The sequence below is a fragment of the Lontra canadensis genome, unplaced genomic scaffold (genome assembly GCF_010015895.1).
Source record: "Lontra canadensis isolate GAN:19392208 unplaced genomic scaffold, GSC_riverotter_1.0 scaffold136, whole genome shotgun sequence".
Taxonomy (NCBI): Eukaryota; Metazoa; Chordata; class Mammalia; order Carnivora; family Mustelidae; genus Lontra; species Lontra canadensis.
Genome location: NW_022631130.1, coordinates 685672 through 707582, shown reverse-complemented (window position 1 = coordinate 707582; position 21911 = coordinate 685672). Strand labels below are relative to the sequence as shown.

The window sequence follows — 21911 nt, the reverse complement described above, 5'->3', positions numbered from 1 at the left end:
GCTTGCCTCCCTCCCACTCCCTCTGCTTGTGTTTCCTCTCTCGCTGTGTCTCTGACAAATAAATAAATAAAAATCTTAAAGAGAAAAAAAGAGGTTCTGTTTTGTTTGTTAAGTGACAGTGATTTATAGGAAGTGAAGCTGAAGTGTGTAAGGTTTAATGTGAAGACTGGTCACTGTATTGTGAGGAGGTTTGCTTTTATTTTAAGGCTGGGTCTTGATGTAAAATATAATTGTAATTTTTCCCCCTCTCTTTTTCTTCATGCTCGACCTTTATTTTTGGAACACAAGTAGTACTTGACCATTCATGAAAAGTTCAAAGTTCTTTTTTTTTTTTTTTTTAGAATACAAATTTGTAAATGGAAAGGTATCTTTTCCCATTCTCTATAAGGTCTTAAGTGAAGGAGTAATATTTTTCTTTAGCTTTAACATGTGAATTACTCAAGAATGTTAGTAATAGCATAGTGATTGTTTTATATTTGACTTTAGTTATTCTCCTCCTTAGAAGGTGAATCCTGGATTTGGCTCTTGGTTAATGCTTTGTGTCCACGTACCTGTTATCCATCTTCAGCACCGTCAACTTTGTTAATATTTCAACTACCTCACCATCTAAAATTTTTTCCAGTGGATTAAACCCCCCATTTTTTAATGGAGATAAAAGTCACATAACATAAGATTCCCTGTTTTAACCATTTTATTTTTATCTATTTATTTTTAATGATTTTATTTATTTATTTGAGAGGGAGAGAACACAAGCAGGTGAAGCAGCAGAGGGAAACGGAAGAAGCAGGCTCCTTGCTGAGCAGGGAGCCCAATGTAGGGCTGGATCCCAGGATCATGACGTGAACCAAAGGCACACGCTTAACTGACTGAGCCACCCAGGCACCCCATATCTGGCTTTTTTCACTTAATATAATGTATTTAAGCAGTTCTTTTTTTTTTTTTTTTTTAAGATTTTATCTACTTACTTTAGAGAGAGAGGGAGACGGAGGGGGCAGAGGGAGAGGGAGAAAAATCTCAGGCTGACTCCCTGCCGAGCATGGAGCCCGATGCAGGGCTCAATCTCACAACCCTGAGTTGAAACCAAGAGTGGACACTAAACTGAGTGAGCCACACAGGTGCCCCCTTAGCATAATGTATTTAAGATTTATCCATGTTGTAGCATGTATCAATGTTATATTCCTTTTTTTTTTTCCTAAATACATTTTTTTTTAAAGATTTTATTTATTTGAAAACGAGAGACAGAGATATCAAGAGGGATCCTGAGTGGGGAGGAGAGGGAGAAGCAGGCTCCCCACTGAGCAAGGAGCCTGATGTGGGACTTGATCCCAGGACTGTGGGAATCATGACCTGAGCTGAAGTCAGAAGCTTAACTGACTGAGCCACCTAGGTGTCCCTGGCTGAATAATTTTTTTTTTTTTAAAGATTCTATTTATTTATTTGACAGAGATAGAGATCATAAGTAGGCTGAGAGGCAGAGAGAGGCGGGGAAGCAGGCTCCCTGCAGAGCAGAGAGCCGGATGCGGGGCTCAATCCCAAGACCCTGAGACCATGATCTGAGCTGAAGGCAGAGGCTTTACCCACTGAGCCACACAGGCGCCCTCTGGCTGAATAGCTTTTAAGCCTCTTTTGTTACATGTAACTATGTGTTTTTTTTGTTTTGTTTTGTTTTGTTTTTTGTTTTTTAAGTAGGCTCCATGCCCAACGTGGGCCTTGAACTCAAGACCCTGAGATCATGAGTCAGATACTCTACTGACTAACCCCTTAAGTAAAAGAACTTAATTCTCATTTGATATCAGTAATGTTAGAAAGTAGATTACAAGGATGATTTTATTCTAATAAAGTTAGAAATTTGATGGTTGTAAAGGGAAAAAAATAATTTTAGGATATACTTTTCAAAGCTGTGTCTTTTTATTTATCTATTTTTAAAAATTTTATTAAAAATTTTTTTTTTAAGATTTTGTTTATTTATTCGACAGAGATCACAAGCAGGCAGAGTGGCAGGCAGAGAGAGAGGGGGAAGCAGGCTCCCTGCTGAGCAAAGAGCCAATGCGGGGCTCGATCCCAGGGTCCTGGGATCATGACCTGAGCCAAAGGCAGAGGCTTAACCCTCTGAGCCACCCAGGTGCCCCTAAAAATTTTATTTAAGTAATTTGTACACCTCAACCATGGGGCTCTAACTCATGACCCTGAGATCAAGAGTCAGATGTTCTTTGACTGAGCCAGCCAGGAGCCCCAAAGCTGCATCCTTTTGGAATTACTGGCCTACATATCTGAATTGAAGCCATTTGTTGAAATCTGGATGCTGAAACGTAGTTGGATTCATGGGATAGCTGAGTAAACAGACACCTTATTATTACTCTTCACCAACATTATGAGGCAAATGCTGAGTGCAGTTTGTACATTCTAATTTAATTCACACATAGCCCTAAAAGAAAGAAAGAATGCTTATCTCATTATAAATTAACATTTATGAGAAACCTTCTGGGATTGTTCCAGAGTAGTGGAAATAATATGTATTAAATGTATATTTTATCACACGACTTAATTTTGTTGTTTATTCTCCTGTCACCCCCCGCCCCAATCCTATTATCATTATTAAATGGTTTCAGGAGAGACTAAAGTGACAGGATGAGTGTAGTAGTAGTACTAAGAATATATTCATCAAAGGAAATCATAAATTTTGTTCAGGTCCTTATTTAGTGTCTTGAATGAGGAAAGGCAAATATAAGACTATAAAAAAATAATGCAGAGTACAATCTCTCCTGCTGTCAAAACAAAAATAATTGCGGAAATTGCTTTTAACAAACACCATTTATGTGCTTTTTATCATCTGATTTTTATTTTTATTTATTTTTATTTTTTATTTTTCAAAGATTTTGTTTATTTGACAGAGGGAGACAGAGAGTGGGGATACAAACGGGGGAGTGAGTGGGGAAGGAGCAGGTTCCCCACTGAGCAGGGAGCTCAATGCAGGGCTCCATGCCAGGACCCTGGGATCATGACCTGAGTCGAAGGCAAACGCTTAACAACTGAGCCACCCAGGTGCTGCATAGTCCGACTTTTTTTTTTTTTTTTTAAGATTTTATTTATTTATTTGAGAGAGAGCATGAGAGAGGAGAAGGTCAGAGGGAGAAGCAGACTCCCCAAGGAGCTGGGAGCCCGATGCGGGACTCGATCCCAGAAGTCCGGGATCATGACCTGAGCCGAAGGCAGTTGCTCAACCAACTGAGCCACCCAGGCGCCCCATAGTCCGACTTTTAAAATGTGCTTAAAAATGTGTTTTTAGGGGCGCCTGGGTGGCTCAGTAGTTAAGCATCTGCCTTTGGCTCAGGTCATGATCCCAGAGTTCTGGGATCAAGCCCCAAATCGGGCTCCTGCTCAACAGGAAGCCTGCTTCTCTCTCTCCCATTCCCTGCTTGTGTTTCCTCTCTCGATGGGTCTCTCTCTGTCAAATAAACAAATAAAATCTTTTAAAAAAATGTGGTTTTCTGTCATGCATTTTTGTGTTATTGGAATATAAATTTAATTAGAGTTGAAAAATTGTAAGCTTTTGATATTTTTTCTGTTAAGATTGTAGCTTAATGTTGCCTGTATAAATATATAAATACACATACTGAAAAATATGGTTCTGTGGTAAGTTGATCCTGAAATTATATCTGTATACTTCTTAAAAATTTTTTTCTTCTTTTTAAAGATTTTGTTTGGAGAGCGGGAGTGTCAATGGGAGAGGGGGCAGAGGGAGGGAGACAGTCTCAAGTGGACTCCGTGCTGAGCACAGAGCCAGATGCATGGCTCCATCTCATGACCTTGAGATATATGACCTGAGCTGAAATAAAGAGTGGGATGCTTAACTAATTGTACCACCCAGGCACCCCTGGATGTACATACTTCTAGCATTCATATGAGGTAGGATAGTTTATTCCTTTTTCTGCCCTATTCCTAGGAAAGTTAAATTAAAGGACAAAAAAGTCAGATTTAAAATTTTTGTAGTGACTCTTGCATAAATGAAATGAGATCTAAAAATAAGCTTAAAATTAGTTTTACCATTAAACATTTAATGAAAACTTCATTTAAAAAATGTGAAGAGGGGACGCCTGGGTGGCTCAGTTGGTTGGGCGGCTGCCTTCGGCTCAGGTCATGATCCCAGCGTCCTGGGATCGAGTCCCGCATCGGGCTCCTTGCTCGGGAGGGAGCCTGCTTCTCCCTATGCCTCTGCCTGCCTCTCTGTCTGCCTGTGCTCGCTCATTCTCTCTCCCTCTGCCTCTGACAAATAAATAAATAAAATCTTAAAAAAAAAAAAATGTGAAGAGGTTTCAGTGATTCTGCCCTACCCCCTCAACACAGAGTACATAGCACATTCACCCCATGTTATAAATTGTGTTTTTTCCCTCTACCAGGCTGAATTTTACAAAAATCTCATTAGCGCTTATTTTGTGAATTGGCCTTTATCAAATGTCTAACTGGTCTCTACCATTAAATCTAATAGTTTGGGATGCCTGGGTGGCTCAGACGGTTAAGTGTTGACTCAGGTCATGATCCTGGTATCCTGGCGTCCAGTCCCACATCAGGCTCCTTGCCCGGCAGGGAGCTTCCTTCTTCTGCCTGTTGCTCGCGCTGCTTCTGTGCTCTCTCTCTCTCTCTGACAAATAAATAAAATTAAAGAAAAATAATAGTTCATTTTGTAAATATGTAGACTAAAAGCTGGAAATGATACTTACTAGAAAATGGAAGAGAAGTATAAAAAATGTTCATTTTAAAATATTTTCAAGTAATGTTGCAGTGCTGATACTTGTAGTGAAAGTACGTTTTCCTTACTCTAGACTCCTAGAACGAATACATCACCATGGCTACAGAAATTGGTTCTCCTCCTCGTTTTTTCCATATGCCAAGGTTCCAACACCAAGCACCTCGACAACTATTTTATAAGCGACCTGATTTTGCGCAGCAGCAAGCAATGCAACAGCTCACCTTTGATGGAAAACGGATGAGAAAAGCAGTAAACCGAAAAACCATAGACTATAATCCGTCTGTAATTAAGTATTTGGAGGTAAGTCCAGTTAATGTGCTTCTGATGACCAGACTTCAGCTTTTTCAGAAGAAGAAAGTTTTTAGAATGCAGGATAATAAGTATAACTGTGTTTCTTGAATTAGTGGGGTGAAGTGGAATTTCAAATGAGGCCAGTCACTAGTACTTTGTTTACTTTCTGCATGTATGAATCATCTTCTCAAAAATTATAAAATTTAAGCTCTGATTTACAGTTTAAACTTTTATTTTTTAAGACATTTATTTATTTTTTATTTGTCAGAAAGAGAGAGAGAGAGCTCATGCAAGAGAGAGTGAGTGAGCGCGCGCATAAAAGCACAAGAGCCATAAGCAGGGGAATACCAGGCAGAGGGAGAAGTCTCCCCATGGAGCAAGGAGCTGGAAATGGGACTTGATCCCAGGACCCTGGGATCGTGACCTGAGCAAAGGCAGAAGCTTTACCAGCTGAGCCACCCCAGGCATCCCATAGTTTAAACTTCTAGATCAAAGTTCATAGCAGATCTCAGAAAATGGTACTTTAATCCCAAGGCCAGCCTTAAAACACTTGTTAAACTCACAGGATATTTGAAATGTTAAGAGACTACCAACATAGGACTGTTTCTATGAGAACACATGTTCAGAATAGCAGTTTTGTGTGTCCAAGACACTGGCTGAAGGAACACTGATTTTCCAAGCCCCTAGTGGTGGATCACTCTGTCAGAGAAAAGGGCTCCACTTCCTTGACATTCAAGCATTTTAGGGTGAGAGCAACCCTGACATGGCAACTAAAGGCCCAGTAGGCATCTGTCTAAATCTCTGCTTGATATTTCTCCCTTTTGAGTTCTTTGTTTACTTGTCTTCACCTAGGAATTAGCCTCTGCAATTTGCTTTCATTACTAATGCTATTACTTTAATCAGGTTTTGATCTGCTCTGGCCTGCTATGAAGAAAATTTGTTTGCTTTTTCTTACCTGAGACTGTGGTTAAAGACCTGTTTGCATGTTGGATAATTAGTATGTTGCAAACAACATAAGAGAAAAATATTCAGAGATGAAGACAAACTTAGGTTTTTCCAGGTAATTCAGGTGGAAAACTAATCTAGGAGAGGTTGAGAGGAATTAAGAAAACCAAAGGCAGGATACCAGGAATTGTTTTGTACTGAGGACTTTTTATTTTTTTTTTTCCTGAGATTTTATTTCTTGATTTGACAGAGAGAGACACAGCGAGAGAGGGAACACAAGCAGGGGGAGTGGGAGAGAGAGAAGCATGCTTCCTGCTGAGTAGGGAGCCTGATGTGGGGCTCGATCCCAGGACCCTGGGATCATGACCTGAGCCAAAGGCAGACGCTTAACGACTGAGCCACCCAGGCGCCCATGTGCTGAGGATTTTGAAGGAATTGGGAGACGTGTGCCTATCACTTATCCTTTTTCTTTTTATTAAAGCATGGTCAGTGAGAATGTGTTGGGGTCAGCAGTATCTTGGGTGATTGGTGGGGATAAGGTGAGTAAAGAGAGAAATTCTAAATAATGTCAGTAGGATATGGTCTTTTTAAGATACCCACTGTTACCTTTGTTTAGAATATAATGAAAAAGTTTTAATCCTGTTTTCTCCCCATTTGATAGTAGCTTACATTTTATTAATATTTACTTTAGTTTCCAGAGTATAATTAGACCACATTAATTAATTTGTTTATTTTTAAACAGAATAGAATATGGCAAAGAGACCAGAGAGATATGCGGGCAATTCAGCCTGATGCAGGTTATTATAATGATGTAAGTATTAAGATATGTTATACTAGCTTAAGTTTGCTTGGACATTTGAATGTAAATGTCTTTGCTTGGATATTTGAATGTAAAACTGTGTGATCTCAAATGCAGACACGGACGTTTCTTTTTCTTTCTTTTCTTTTTTTTTTTTTTAAACATTTTATTTATTTATTTGACAGAGATCACAAGTAGGCAGAGAGGGAGATGGGGTGGGGGAAAGCAGGCTCCCTGACGAGCAGAGAGCCCGATGCAGGGCTCGATCCCAGGACCCTGAGATCATGACCCGAGCTGAAGGCACAGGCTTTAACCCACTGAGCCACCCAGGCGCCCCCTTTATATACATTTTTATAATTAAAACAAAACATTCCTAAAGAGAGAAAATAACATCTCTGTACTCCATGGGTTGCTATTATTATTATTTTTTTAATCTCAGTTAGAATTTTTCCTTTACTTTAATGGTGTAAGAACTTTTGATTTGGGGCTTAAAGAAATGTCCAACAGAAGATTGCACTGCCTCAGAGTCTGGAATAGGAAAGTTAATTTTAAATTTGGTTCATCGTGAACATGTTTTATTGTGTTGACCTTGAGAAGTAATTGGAGATACTGCATATTTGATTTTGTTGTTTGTTTAGTAATAATGGACATTTAACTGTCCTGCATCTCAGTTTTCTTCATTTAATTAATACAGACTGATTATAATCTATAATAATAGTTTTTTCAAAGTCATGTATAGTCCTGAATTTGTCTTTAAATGTTGAAATAACTATCTTGTTCTTTCCCTGGTTTATGTCCTGTGTGTAGTCAGAAGCTCTTCAAATCCAATTTTCTCTTTTTGTAGCTGGTCCCACCTATAGGGATGTTGAATAATCCTATGAATGCAGTAACAACAAAATTTGTTCGAACATCAACAAATAAAGTAAAGTGTCCAGTATTTGTTGTTAGGGTAAGTATTCTGTTGGATATTTTTTTGAAAAATTCATCCTGAGTTAGTCTATACATATTTAACAGGACAAAATTAAATTATTTTAAGCTTATATCTGGGATAAAAATTGGTATGTTTGCTAATAATTTTATTTTGGAATACCCCACCATTTATCCGTTACATTCACATTTAGTAAGGTATTGGTTTTTGGATTGTTCTTCATGATGCAATTTCCATAGAATTCTCTGAGCAGGCCATGGATAGATCCATGTAGTAGGGCTCAGGCTCACTTTTGAATAGTAGGGTGGCTTTTGCTGCTGTTCGGAAAGCAGCATCTCAAAGTTAATGAAAACTGTTTGGTGTCACTAATAAGGAAAACACCTGAAAAGACCTAAGGCCAGTGGTTGACCATAATTTTTAGCTTCATAAAGGTACATAGTAGGTACTCAATACATTAGCATGAAAAAAAAATTTTTTTTTTTAAAAAGATTTATTTATTTGACAGAAGGAGAGAGATCACAAGTAGGCAGAGAGGCAGGTAGAGGGAGAAATGGGCTCCCTGCCGAGCAGAAAGCCCTATGCAGGGCTTGATCCCAGGACCCTGAGACCATGACCCGTGCCGAAGGCAGAGGCTTAACCCACTGAGCCACCCAGGCGTCCCCCAAAAGTTTAATTTTTAAATAAATAGATTAGCATGGTTTAAAATTTGAAAATTTGAAGGGGTTTGCAATAAAAGGCCTTCCCATCTTCATCTCCCAGGCATTCAGTTAGTATTACCATTTGTGATAGTATAAGCATTTTCTTTGTGGTTTGCTAAGAATGTACTTGTTGGTTAGCAGTATTTTAAGTCTAGAAAGGTAGGATGGAGTTAATAGATTTAAGCAAATAAAAATTGAAAAAAAAATGGTACAGAGGAAAGATAATAATGGTAAACGTCGTGGCAAATGAGCAAAATAGGCAAGTCCTCGATATTAGGAAGGTACGGTAGAGAGCAGGGAGAACCAAAGGTCTGGGGGAGTATTGTAGTTTTAGGTCTCCTGTTTGCTTCAGAGGCCTAAAGCAGTAGAAACATTAGTAAAGAAACACTGGTTCTTGGTAGAACCAACCAGCATGTAGTGTAATTTTGTTTATCAGGGAATTTGATTAAAAGGGTTGGTGTGCAGCTAATTTTTTATCTTCTTAGCATAATAGAGAAAGTTGTTTTGAAATGTATAAAATCTGAGCATTTTGTATCATAATACAGAAGGATAAAATTGTATTTGTTATAGTTCATTTGGTAAATTTCTCATTTGGGGATCAAACTATAAGGTATCAGGAGACATTTGCACACAGTGGATACATAGTCCAAATTACAGGGTATCAAGATACAAAGACAGAGTTCTGTTGCGTGTAGTATTTACTTGGTTGGGATCCATAGCAGATAACAAACTAGGAAAGTAGGAGGATTTTATTCATAATAATAAAAAATCATGTTGTGCAAGTAAGCAATAAAAAGTCAGATTTTCCAAATAGTCTTCATTTACATATCTCATCCTGCTATTCCTATAACCACACTTGTATTTTTCAACTGTGTATGTCATAATTTTTAGTTAAATATATTTAGTTGCCCGGAAAAGTTTGATAACCTTGATGTCCTTAAATTGGTACTCAACTTTTTTCATAAAATACCAGTAACTTTTCTGCCTTAATTGGTCCAATAGCAAATGTAATCCTCCTTTGAGTTGTTTTGATGATTCACCATTTTATTTATGTTAGTCTACTGTGTATCCTTGGAAAATGTGGTCTTTGCATATTTTGCTTTTAAAGGTTTTTTAAAGTGTGTAGATGTGTGTAACTCAAACAGGTACTTTTAATGCATTTACTGTTTTTTTTAACGATTTATTTATTTTGAGAGAGAGACCACTTGAAGGGGGTGTGAAGGGCTGTGAAGGGAGGGGCCAAGGGAGAGGGAGAGAGAGAATCCCAAGTCGACTTCATGCTGAGCATGGAGCCTGACATGGGGCTTGATCTCACTCATGACCCTGAGATAAGGACCTGAGCCTGAAACCAAGAGTTGGTTGCTTAAATGACTGTGTCATCCAGGAGCCCTATGCATTTACTATTTTTAATTTAGTTAATGAGCTAAAATACTAATACAGGTTCTTTTCTGACAAAGTACTTGCTTATAAGTCTGAACTGTGCTTAAGTGGAAGTCAGTATTGTCTTTTGAATGTTGATTATTGGATTATTTTATAAATATTTTCTAAGTGTTTTAACAATTAGCTAAGATTTTTTTTTTCCTTTCCTAGTGGACTCCAGAAGGAAGACGATTAGTCACTGGAGCTTCTAGTGGAGAATTCACCTTGTGGAATGGACTCACCTTCAATTTTGAAACAATATTACAGGTAATAGTAATCATCAGAGGGTAGCATCCTCCTGTGGTACTATAAAGAACTAGAGAGATACAGTTACTTTATTGGCATCTTAAACTTAAAATTGGACAAATCATTCTTGTGAGTTAATATATGCTCCTGTCAAGCCTTCTGTCATATATTCTTCTACATAATGTTTACAAATGTTTTAATGTTTTCACAGGCTCATGATAGCCCCGTGAGGGCCATGACTTGGTCACATAATGACATGTGGATGTTGACAGCAGACCATGGAGGATATGTGAAATATTGGCAGTCGAACATGAACAACGTCAAGATGTTCCAGGCACATAAGGAGGCGATTAGAGAGGCCAGGTTTATACACAATATACCATTTTCTGTAGTCCCTATTGTCATGGTTAAATTATTCTCTAAGTGTATTCTGGGTGCAGAGATGCATGGGCTCTGTCAGATTCTGGGATACTTTCTGCACCCTATAAACACAATATTTTTCTTTGTTTTCACACACTCACCATTTTGCTGGCACTTTTCTGAAGTAGTGTTGTCCCGGTATCAGCCTTTGCAATATGTTAGAGATGTATTGTCTGCCGCATTTTGCACTGGTTTTCTCTTTCATTTATGGTTAATAATGTGTATACTTTATTCCTTTTTACTACCTACTGTGTAAGACAAGAATCTTTCATTCCAAATAAAGAATTCAGTCTTTAATTATACAACTGAATAAAATCTAAAGCCTACAGAAAACACCTTCAGAATTCACACAAAATACAAGAAAAAAAGGCTTAAGTGAAGACCTGGTTGGCTTGGTTATGCCACGACTTCAAAAGGAAAGTATAGTAGGACTAAAAGCTCACAAGTAACTCTGGATGTGGCAAACATTAATGGAATAATGAATGGGTTCTTCAAGCTTTGAAACTGTAAGCAAACCACTGTCAAGAAGACTGTAGGACTTCTGATTCACTGTTGAGAACATCAGTTATGCAAATGTATAATAAGTGGAGTTTAAAATATTTTCAGTGAGTTGTATATTTTTACATATCAGTGAGATATGTATAGTAAAACTGGAAAAAAAAATCTTGAAAGCAAGCCTGAAGAATTGCTGCAGCCTCAGAATAAAGCTAAGCAGCATTCTTTACGGGTGTACCGCCCATGCGTGGAAGGAGGTTGACATCTTTATAGAAACATCATCCACCGCAGTCACTTGTTTCTACTTCCAGAATCTTAACAAAAATTGTTGGATAAACATGCTCTTGCAAAAACAGTGCTTTAGTGTCCTGCCCGTACATTGAGTTTCATAGTTGGTCCTTTGTTAGTTACAGGACTCCAAAGTTCAAGAGAGTTCTTAGAGATAGATGAGAAACTTGATGGTTTTTCATGACAGGGAGGGAAAGATGGCAAAAATCCTTTGCAGTAGATTATCTCTGGCTTCAAACACAGTCTGAATGTCTCTGTGTTCAAGTTTTCCCAAAAAGGTGCAACATCCATGGAGTGAGTAGCTTGTCAGGGAGAATGTGTGAGAGTTTCCCACAGACCATTCAAATAAATGAAAAACACTGTGTGTAGGGTGTTTAGCAACTAGTCTTAAGTAGCTTGTCCAGAATTTTTTAGCTTATCATTTCATGAAGCATCTGAGGTAGAAGCTGATGCTCATTTTTTGAGCGGTATTCCTATGTGATTTAATTAAAAGAGTGTTTAAGGAGTATTGCAAAAGTACAATTCATTTAGTTTCTACACTAGTTCCACGTTTTCTGTTGGTAAGACAGGAAATACCGTACTGTGGGGAGTGTGGGAAGCATTAGTACTAATAATACATTGTAAAGTTCTGGACTATGGTTGATTGAAAACTAAGAAGCAACTACTCTGTTGAATTCTTCTTTTGATGAGATGCATTTGTTAGCTGACAACATTCTCTTTAAGGGCTTCTTCACTGTTGGAATACTTCCCTCTCCTGTTTATAACGCAGCACAGTGTTTTTATTTTTCCCTGTCTGAGAAGCACAGATAATCTGTTAAATGCTGACTTCTTTCCCCTGCTGTGTGTCTTCATGTAACAGTTTCTCACCCACGGATAATAAATTTGCTACATGCTCTGATGACGGCACTGTTAGAATCTGGGACTTTCTTCGTTGCCATGAGGAAAGAATTCTCCGAGGTACGTGTACTAACAGTACTGATTGGAATATTTAAATAGGGAAGGCATTTGTGGTTAAATCATCACAATACCACAATACCAGCTTACATCTCCATTCAGTTTTTTTACATATACACTGTCTCAGTCAGGCTCTTTAAAAAAAACCTGAACACTTCTGGTTCACAGTCATTTTGTAGATTTTTACTACTACTGCTATCTTTGAGTTAGGTTATAAATTACATACAAGTATTCCTCTTCTCTTATCCTGCCACCCCTGCAAATTACTTGCTTACCTGTACTGATCCATTAGGGCCATATTCTTTTCCTGTCTTATAGCCAGCATAGCTTTCTCCAGCATAGTGGCACTATAATTTTATTTAGATAGCTCACATTCTCTCAGCAGTCCTTTTACAATATGGTTAACTGAGGTAGCAATAGCTACACTTCTCATTATTGCTGTTTCTGAAAGCAGGTGTTGTGTTTTTGTTTTTGTTTTTTAAACAGTATACCACATTTGTGTACTACATGGTCCACTAGTTACTAAATTTTTTCTTGTTTGCTTTTATCAATTTCATAATTATAAACTAATGTCTATCAGTTACTCCTTCCTACAAAAAATCCGTATTTTTTACTTGGATTAACTTAGTTTCAGACTTCATTAAGTGGAGCTGTTGAAATACTAACAGTTTATCTCTACCGTTTATGTAAAGTCAGTGGGTGCTAGAGTTAGGGAATTACCTCTGTTTATATATGTAATACAAACATTGAAACAGACATTTACATTAAAAAAAAAATTAATCTCATTAGTTCATTGTTAACTAGGAAGGTAGTGTTCTCAACTGCTTAATTTGAATTTGTACTGATTTAACAAAGAGTATATTCTACTCCATAATCTTGATTCCAGTATCCCATAAGAGTAACATCTTCCTCTCATATAAATGCTGGGTAGGCACATGGGTGCCACAGACACTGAGTGTCAGGTAATTACTATTCAGAGATTTCCCTTTCTATTCAAGAGAGTTGGTTGAATTTTTACAACATTCCAGAGCTTAATTTACAGCCTGTAGTAGTGTTGATGCTTTCTAGATAAGAAAGTAAATGCCCTTAATGTTTAACCCATATTTCAAGCCAGTTTGTTTTTTTTCTTTTTTTTTTTTTTTTTTTTTTTTTTTTTTTTTATTTGATAGACAGATCACAAGTAGGCAGAGAGGCAGGCAGAGAGAGAGAGGAGGAGGAGGCAGGCTCCCTGATGAGCAGAGAGCCCGATACGGGACTCAATCCCAGGATCCTGGGATCATGACCTGAGCCGAAGGCAGAGGCTTCAACCACTGAGCCACCCAGGCGCCCTGTTTTTTTTTTTTCTTTTAATTCATGTTTGTTCACATGTTTCTGGCTTTGCACGTTTTGTGTGGGTTTACCCACAGTGCTTTATGGTGATAGCTAGCATAAGGATAATAGTACCTGTCATTGAAGGAGTGTACTATGAACATTATAATATTATACAATTCAGAACTAGATGGAGTCTTTAGAATCATTTAGCTGGAATTACTTTATGGATGAGCATCATGACCCAGCAGACTTAAGTGATATGTTCAAGGTAAATAAGTTCAGATCTAGGACTTAGAATCTAAAATGGTATGCTAATATTGCAGCTTTTCTCACTCTCAATGGAAGTCTTAGCTGTTAAACAGACATAAGATGGATAACTTTTTCTAGGTTTTGAAAATCCCAAGAAATATAGAGGAAACACAATAATTGTAGTTACTAAAAGCAATTCTAAAGTATCAAGACAATTATTTTTATAGTGGACTATAATAATTATGAAGTCTTATATAAAACTACTATGCCTCTTGGATTAAATAAAAGAAAACCTGTTATGTGGTAACATTTTTCACTTCCATGTTCCAGTGAAATATTATTCAATTTTGGTAATGAAACTGTTTCTAGGTAGTACTTAAGAACTTTTCCTCTGAAATTTATGGTAATGAAACTGTTTCTAGGTAGTACTTAAGAACTTTTCCTCTGAAATTTAGAGTCTGTGTGTGAGATACTCTAGCAGTTAAATATTTTCAGATTTGAGTTGAGGCAAATTTGGGTAAGATGAAATGGTTGCTAAAGTATTATTTGTTATTCCTTTGGCTTAAAAAAATAAACCAGCATCCTGCCTATGTTACTCGATAGCTGAATTTTATTTTTTTATGTGGGGGGCTCTTTTTATTTTAATTTTTGCTATGGAATTTTCAAACATGTACAAAAGTATAATGAATCTCCATGTACTTCTAGGATGCATGTTCTAGCTTAGCTTACTCATGATTTTTGCTCCCTTTTTTCTTAGTACCTCAATGGGTATCTGGGACCAGTATGAATATATAAACCAAGTTAGTTATACCACCCAAATAGTAGTTCTAATAGGAAGTCTGGTATAGTAGATGAGTTATTAGATTCCAATTATCCATTTTCTGTCATTCCTCATTTTTCTAAATTCTCTGAATTTTAGTGGTGATTATAAAACAGTGAAATGGTTAAAATTTTCCTGTCCTTCACTTGTGGATTCCAGTTGTCTCAAGCCTGATCTAAAATTCCTCACATAAAATTTCAAGTAAATTTAGTTGAGCTTTATACATAGAAAATTGGGTCACAAAGTCAAACAGATAAGGATAGGGGCTTCCACTATCTAAAATGTCAGTTGGTCTCTATGAAGGGATGATGTTCAGCTAGCTTACATAGACTTAAACATTGGACAGTTAACCATAGTCTTGCATAATGTTAGTGTTGTACATCAGACCAAAACTTGGGTTTAAGTATTTTTTAAAAGATTATTTATTTATGAGAGAGAGAGAGAGAGAACAAGCAGGGGAAGCAGGAAAGGGAGAGGGAGAAGCAGGCTCCCCCTGATCAAGGAGCCCTACGTGAGGCTTGATCGTAGGAGCCTGGGATCATGACCTGAGCTGAATGCAGACACTTAACCCACTGAGCCACCCAGGCACCCCATCTTGGGTTTAAGTATTAAAATCTAAGAACATTTTATTTTATTTTAATTTTTAAAAAAGATTTTATTTATTTGACAGAGACACAGTGAGAGAGGGAACACAAGCACGGGGAGTGGGAGAGGGAAAAGCAGGCTTCCCTCTGAGCAGGGAGCCTGATGCAGGGCTTGATCCTAGTACCCTGGGATCATGACTCAAGCCGAAGGCAGGCGCTTAACGACTGAGCCACACAGGAGCCTGAGGAAAATCTAAGAACATTTTAAATGAAGGTGATGTTTATGATCATGTAGTTTAGCTCTTTTATCAAATACTTACCTTTTCTATGTAATTCCTAAAACCCAGTCATCTATTCATAAACATTTTTAGTGTTACAGTATTCACTACCTTAAGTGATTCTTTTTCCAATTTTTAGATAGCTTTAATTTTTAGAAATTTCTTTCATTATGTCAGAGATCTGCTACTGTATGACTTTTCCTACCTCAGGAACACAAAAAAAATTGAGTTTATTCTTTCTTCATGGCAGCCCTTTAAGTGTTTGAAGATAACTATCATGTCTTCTTTTTTTAGTACGTTTAGTATGCTGAAGTGAGCACTCTGTCATGTCTTCTTAATGTAGATCATCAGCTGTAAGCATACAGGATCCTTGTGCATGGTGGAAGCCATAATACCATACTGTTGACTGCAGAATTTATAGTTGCTTTTTAGCATCCTTTCTGAAATGGTTTGCGTGCTTTTTGGAAAAGGAAGAAGTTACACAAGAGAAAGTCATCAGAATTTTTTAAGGTTCAAATGAGTACAGATTTATTTTTAGGAGATTTGCTACTCAAAAGATCTTGATTGGTGCACAGGTATGAAATTGAATATAAATTGAGAAGTATTGTGTGCCACTCATTACTAAAACATATGCAGGTCAGCATAATTTATACACAGTTATTCTTTTTTCCCATTATTACTTAGAGCACTTAATTTGTGGGCTGGGAGTGGAAGAACATTTAAGAACCAGAAGTACACGAATCTAAGTGAGCTTCTAATGTATCGATATTTATTGCATTCGACTCTCAGTGAAATGGAGGCATTAAAATCCATTTATTTAATTAATGACCATATGCTATATGTATGCTACCATTAGTAGAAGAATCTTTTTAAGGTACGACACCTTCCCTCATGCTTCTTAAAGTTTAGTAGGAAAGTTATTTTCACACACTGAAGATGGTGGAGAATATGGGAGAAGAGTCTTGATAGTGTTAGAAAGATAGTTTTATCTGTATAGAGTTAGAAGCAGATCACTTAAGACTAGCTGAAATGTACATGAGAAAGGTTGAAAACAGAACCAATAAGAAAACTGAAGTAAACTTTAGTGGGAAGCATAATACCCTTCAAAAGAACCCAGTTTACAAAGTTTCAGCATGCTTTCATTTTGTTTTACCTTCTTGGTTTTAACAATAGCTGATATCTTACACTTGTATATATCAGGCATATTCTAAGAACTTTTTTTTTTTTTCTTTTATGAGAGAACATGAGCCAGGGTGGGAGAGTGAGAGGAGGGGTAGAAGAAGAAGCAGAGAGAGAATCTTTTATTTATTTATTTGACAGATTGAGAGCATAAGTAGGTAGAGCAGCAGACAGAGGGAGAGGGAGAAGCAAGGTCTCTGCTGAGCAGGGAGCCTGATGTGGTACTCGATCCCAGGACCCTGAGATCATGACCTGAGCTGAAGGCAGCCTCTTCTTTCTTTCTTTTTTTTTTTTTTTTAAAGATTTTATTTATTTATTTGACAGAGATCACAAGTAGGCAGAGAGGCAGGCAGAGAGAGAGGAAGGGAAGCAGGCTCCCTGCTGAGCAGAGAGCCCGATGCGGGGCTCAATCCCAGGACAGAGGCTTTAACCCACTGAGCCACCCAGGCACCCCTGAAGGCAGCCTCTTAACTGACTGAGCCACCCAGGCGCCCCTCAGGGAGAGAATCTTAAGCATGGAACCCAGCGTGGGGCTCTGTCTCATGACCCTGAGATCATGACCTGAGTGGAAATAGAGTCGGATGCTTACCCAACGGAGACACCCAGGCAGCCCTGTTGTGGTAACTTCATTTACTCTTCCTGGTAACCCTATGCTAAATACTGTTTGTTTGACATTTTACAAACGGGTAACGAAGATACAAAAAGTTAAGTAAACTTGCCTTAAGGTCAGGTAGCTTGTAAGAGGTGGGGCTGGGATTTGAACCCAGGTTTTTTAGGGCCAGAGTTGATACTGAACCACTATGTTAAACTGCCTCTTTTCTATTTGAAAAGTAATATCAGCATGGGTGTAATGATGTCTTTCTGAGCTGTGTTGACAGAATTGTAGAGTTTTTTGGTGAGAGGAGAAGGGTGTAGATAAGAGGGAACTGATTTAGGCACTCAAGTTCATTTTATCATTCGTCTTTAAATTTGTCCATGTAGGTGGGACACCTGGGTGGCTCAGTCGGTTAAGTGTCTGCCTTCGGTTTGGGTCATGATCCCAGGGTTCTGGGATCGAGTCCTGAACCCGGGGGGGTATCCTTGCTCAGTGGGGAGCCTGCTTCTCCCTCTGCCTGCTGCTCCCCCTGGTTGTGCTCTCTTTCTCTCTGATAAATAAATAAATACAGTCTTCTAAAAAAGCCCAAAACTGTCCATGTAGCTTATAGGAACTCAATGTAGGATATATTTAACAGTAGAAAAATGATACTACAATGAATAGTTCAAACTAAATGGGTTATAAGATATATGCTAGTTTATGTAAATAGAACATGGGCACAAGGAGTTATACTGAGATTTACTTAGGAGGTAAGGTCTGTTTTCAGTTTTCGGATATACCACTCATGGAGAGGAATTGAACCCCTGAGTATGCACAATTTAAGAAAAAGAATATTTTTAGTACCTTTGGTAAGTCTCTGTGTATCCCTTCCTTATTGCATTGACTGTGGTCTTTAATAAATGAGATCAATCCCTTTGCAAAGATCTTTTGGTTCAGCAGTGTGTTTTGAACTATGTGAAGACATGTTTATGAAGTTGAGTGTTGCAGAAATCTTTGATGCTTTTTACTGAAAATAATTTTACTTATTAAAGTAGACTTGGCAAGAGACATAGTTCATGATTAATGGACCTACTTGTACAGTGTTTACAAAACATCCCACATTTCTCCCTAAGAAAAGCATAGAAATACCCAGCTTCCTTTAAAATAGCCTATGTAGGAATAACTCCTTCCACTAACATAGCATATATCAATATGAAAAGCTCTTCAAGCACATCTTACTTAATCATCCAAAGAATCATGCATAAACCTATTTTACATATGGATGCCGATTTTCTGTCTGTCTTACCTTATTTTGAGGAAGAGTTTGTTTTAAGGCTCTTTTCCCTCTGCTTTCCTGAGAAGACTGGATTATGGTAGGTTCTCATATGTAAAGAATCATCTGAGTATATTATGAGAAGAAAAAAGACTTACTAAGTCTTAATAACACCCTGAAGCACATTTGAAGAAATTAGTGTGGTAGGGTTCTGAAACATTCATTTTATATGGTACATTCACATTTTTGCAGGAATTGTTTTAGATTTTTATATTGGGCTTTGTTCTTTCTATCTCAGTATTTATTTTAAATGCTGCACATAATATAGCAAAAACTTGCTGAAAATAGATTTGTAGCTTTCTTGGGATGTCAGATCTGCTCACTGCTGCTGTCATAGTGTTTTAGTTAAGAGTCAAGAGCAATTCCCAGACACATTTGTATATAAAGATGCTGGTTTTCTGACAGTTACAAATCACTGTGAATAATAATTCAGGCATTTGATTTTTAGAAAGAGTCTGCATCTTTGCAGTAATTATTCTATGATTATCTGCTTCAGTTTATTTTTAGTGAACTAGGCCAAAATTTCCATTTGGTGATGAATTAGTTACCTGGTTATATTTTTAGAGCTTCCCAGCTAACTAGGTTTTTAGTAGCTTTTCTTTTTCCTTAAAGATTCTATTTATTTATTTGACAGAGCACAAGCAGAGGGAGCTGCAGGGGGAGGGGGAGCTGCAGAGAGAGAGGCAGAAGCAGGCTCCCCGCTGAGTAGGGAGCCTAACCTGGGGCTCTATCCCAGAACCCTGGGATCATGACCTGAGCCAAAGGCAACTGCTTAACCACCCGAGCCACCCAGGTACCCCCTTTGGTAGTTTTTAAAGCTAAAATTCAGAGCTTTGGAAAGAGCCATAAAATTAGATATATATGTAATATGCTTTTGGCTTTTTCATTTTTAGTTGCAACTGAAGTATGGTATCATAAGAAATAGTTACTTGTCGGGGTGCCTGGGTGGCTCAGTGGGTTGAGCTTCTGCCTTTGGCTCAGGTCATGATCTCGGGGTCCTGGGATCGAGCCCCGCATCGGGCTCTCTGCTCAGTGGCGAGCCTGCTTCCTCCTCTTTCCCTCTCTGCCTGCCTTTCTGCCTACTTGTGATCTCTGTCAAATAAATAAATAAAATCTTTGGGGCACCTGGGTGGCTCAGTGGGTTAAAGCCTCTGCCTTCAGCTCAGGTCATGATCCCAGGGTCCTGGGATCTAGCCCTACATCGGGCTCTCTGCTCAGCAGGGAGCCTGCTTCCTCCTCTTTCTCTGCCTGCCTCTGCCTACTTGTGGTCTCTGTCTATCAAATAAATAAATAAAATCTTAAATAAATAAAATCCTAAATAAATAAATAAAATCTTAAATAAATAAAATCTTAAATAAATAAATAAAATCTTTAAAAAAATTTAAAGAAAAAAGATAGTTACTTGTCAATGAGGGCAGTTAAGTACCAAAACAAATACTGTTTTTTTTTTTTTCTTAAGTCAGTTTTTCCCCTTTACTGTATTTTTAAAATTTTTAAAGTATTTTATTTATTTGACAGAGAGATAACCAGAGCAGTAACACAAGCAGGGGGAGTAGGAGAGGGAGAAGCAGGCTTCTCACAGAGCAGGGAGCCTAATGTGGTGCTTGATCCTAGGACCCTGGGATCAGGACCTGAGCCAAAGGCAGATGCTTAATGACAGCCACCCAGGCACCCCTTTCCCTTTACTTTAATGATATACTAGAAAACCATTTTATTTAAGGGGTGCATGGGTGGCTTGGTTGGGTGTCTACCTTTAGCTCGGGTCATGGTCTTGGGGTTCTAGGATCGTTCCCCCTCTCTGCCTGCTGCTCCCCCTAATCATATTCTCTCTCTGTCAAATAAATAAATAAAATCTTAAAAAAAAATTAAGTTTAAGTCATATCCCAAGAATTCGTAAGAAGCACCTATGGTGCTATGATCTCTTTAGTTACAGAGACCAGAAAAAGAATTTCTATATAAAGAAAGAAATGGGGGCTTCTGGGACCCTGGGATTGAGCCCTGTGTCAGGCTCTGCTTGGTGGAGAGCCTGCTTCTCCCTCTCCCTACCACTCCCCTTGCTTGTGTACACTCGCATGTGCGTGTGCTCTGTCAAATAAGTAAATAAAATCTGGGGTGCCTGGGTGGCTCAGTGACTTAAGCCTCTGCCTTTGGCTCAGGTCAATGATCTCAGGATCCTGGGATCGAGTGGGGTGTAGGGCTCTCTGCTCAGCGGGCAGCCTGCTTCCCCCCACATCCCCGCCCCCCGCCTGCCTCTCTGCCTACCTGTGATCTCTCTCTCTCTGGCAAATAAATAAATACAATCTTTTTAAGAAAAAGTAAATAAAATAAAAAAGAAACGGGAGTCTCTAGGTGATTTATCCTTTTTTATGGATTGTTTTATAAACTAGTCTTAATTTCTCCCAAGTACGCTAATCAGTTTCTCAAAGCCAGTCTGCTGAACCCTGTTTTTTTTCCTTTGTAGGTACTTTAATATAATTCTCTTTGAGAGAATGTTACCCTTATTAGGATGGTTTTAGAATATCACATGTTACTTGGATTATTAGCCCAGTGAATTGTATCTGCTTTAAGTTGCTGATATTTTAAAATATTATATTAGGTATATTAGATATAATATATTATATTATATCCCTCCCTAGGGAGGGAGCACCAGGAAGGCACAGCCTCCACAGGGGGCCTGTGGTGCTTTTGAATAGGGGTAGATAGAGTTTCTCCTGCTCAGAACCATCCATCTGTAAACGGAATGCCTTTTGTAATCTTCCTGACAGTTGTCAAGCTAAACCTCCCAATCTGAGCCAAGGAAGGCTTAAGAGCTCTTTCTCTTTTCTTTCTATGAAAAAATTTCCATAATTAAATCCAAATATGATGTCTTAATATCCTCCCTACCCCCTTTATTCTAGATCTGTATACAGTAAATCTAACCATGCCTTCATACATAATCCTTTAAATATTTGAAAATGACAGAATTACTCTTAAGTCCCTCTTATCCAAGTTGAAAACTACGTTTCCCTTTACTCTTTCTAATGATTTCCTGATCCTTCACCATTCTGAGCATCTCTCATCAAGAATGAAGGTTCACCATTCTGAATATCCATTCTTACTAAATGACAGAGGGCAGAACACCACATGAATTCATACTAATCCTCAAAAGCCTACATTTGTATTTATGTGAACTCATAAACCATTGTAGTAGGCTATAGAATTGAGATGGAAAGCCTAAATACTAGACTTAACATTCATCTCTGTTTAAAATTATACGTATTAAATTTCTGTTCATTAAATTTAACATCATAGTATCTTCTTGAATCCTAACATCTAGAGAACTCCCAGTCTTGGATCACCTGTACTTTGCCAAG

At 38.0% G+C, this 21911-nt stretch overlaps 1 protein-coding gene across 8 annotated transcripts in view; it reads left to right on the top strand.

Annotated features, from left to right (window-relative positions):
• Positions 1 to 21911, top strand: part of WDR33 (WD repeat domain 33) — a 124105-nt gene that overhangs the window by 48871 nt on the left and 53323 nt on the right. For all 8 annotated transcript variants that reach the window (XR_004380903.1, XM_032843132.1, XM_032843133.1 and 5 more), the window contains 6 exons: positions 4821 to 5047; positions 6726 to 6794; positions 7627 to 7731; positions 9999 to 10094; positions 10285 to 10436; positions 12136 to 12233. Coding sequence is in view for 7 of the 8 variants with exons in the window: in XM_032843132.1 (XP_032699023.1) it covers positions 4844 to 5047; positions 6726 to 6794; positions 7627 to 7731; positions 9999 to 10094; positions 10285 to 10436; positions 12136 to 12233 (724 nt within the window). In the remaining variant the exon portion in view is untranslated. The remainder of the gene's footprint in view (positions 1 to 4820; positions 5048 to 6725; positions 6795 to 7626; positions 7732 to 9998; positions 10095 to 10284; positions 10437 to 12135; positions 12234 to 21911) is intronic.